This window comes from Penaeus monodon, chromosome 28 (genome assembly GCF_015228065.2).
Source record: "Penaeus monodon isolate SGIC_2016 chromosome 28, NSTDA_Pmon_1, whole genome shotgun sequence".
NCBI classification, from domain to species: Eukaryota; Metazoa; Arthropoda; class Malacostraca; order Decapoda; family Penaeidae; genus Penaeus; species Penaeus monodon.
In genome coordinates this window covers 5,878,154-5,878,979 of record NC_051413.1, presented here as the reverse complement: position 1 = coordinate 5,878,979, position 826 = coordinate 5,878,154, and the positions used below count along the sequence as shown (strand labels likewise).

The 826-nt window shown below is 40.9% G+C and overlaps 1 protein-coding gene across 1 annotated transcript in view; it reads left to right on the top strand.

The window, feature by feature from the left end:
• Positions 1–731, top strand: part of LOC119590928 (trypsin-1-like) — a gene marked incomplete at its 3' end in the record, with an annotated part of 15,198 nt that extends 14,467 nt beyond the window's left edge. The window contains 1 exon segment of the mRNA XM_037939667.1: positions 589–731. Within this exon segment, the coding sequence (XP_037795595.1) occupies positions 589–731 (143 nt within the window).
• Between the last annotated feature and the right edge of the window lie 95 nt (positions 732–826).

The window sequence follows — 826 nt, the reverse complement described above, 5'->3', positions numbered from 1 at the left end:
GGTGCATCTACGTTATCTTCCTTCTACTATCCATCGACCTATCTACTCAAGCCTATCTATTGAAGTCATGTTTCCTATATCAAACTATATGTGTTATTTTTTCTATATTTATAGTCTATCGGTCTATCTGTTGAAACTTATCTACTGAAGTACATTTAGCTGCATCACACGATGTTATTTCCCCTCTCCATTTGTTATCGACTTATCTATTCAAACTTGTCTATTGAAGTATAATTACCTGTATTACGCTATGTACATTACCTTCCATCTACTTATCTATCGACTTATCTACTCGAATTTGAATGTGGAAGTACTGTTACTTGTAGCAACTTGTGTACTTCATTCTCCACCTAAATTATCTATCAACCGCTCTGCTCTACGTAAGCTTATCTACTGAAATACATTTACCTTCTCAACCCTCTTTATCAAGTCTATGTCCTTCATTCTCCTTCTCTTTGCCAAGTCTATGTCCTTCATTCTCCTTCTCTTTGCCAAGTCTATGTCCTTCATTCTCCTTCTCTTTGCCAAGTCTATGTCCCTCTTTCTTCCTCTCTTTATCAACCCATGTCCCTCATTCCCCCTTTCCAGGCGGATACCAACCAGACAGACCCATGGAGGTGACAGTACCAATCAGGACGCAGTCGGAGTGTGAAGGGGCGTATGGGAGTCAAGCCATCACCAATAACATGATATGCGCCGGGCTGACTGAGGGGGGGAAGGACTCGTGCCAGGTAAGCAGCGAGGGCCACGGCTTTCGGACAGATGTGTAATGATAATAGGTAATGATGAGTGCTAGATAATGATAAGCAATAAGTAATGATAATAA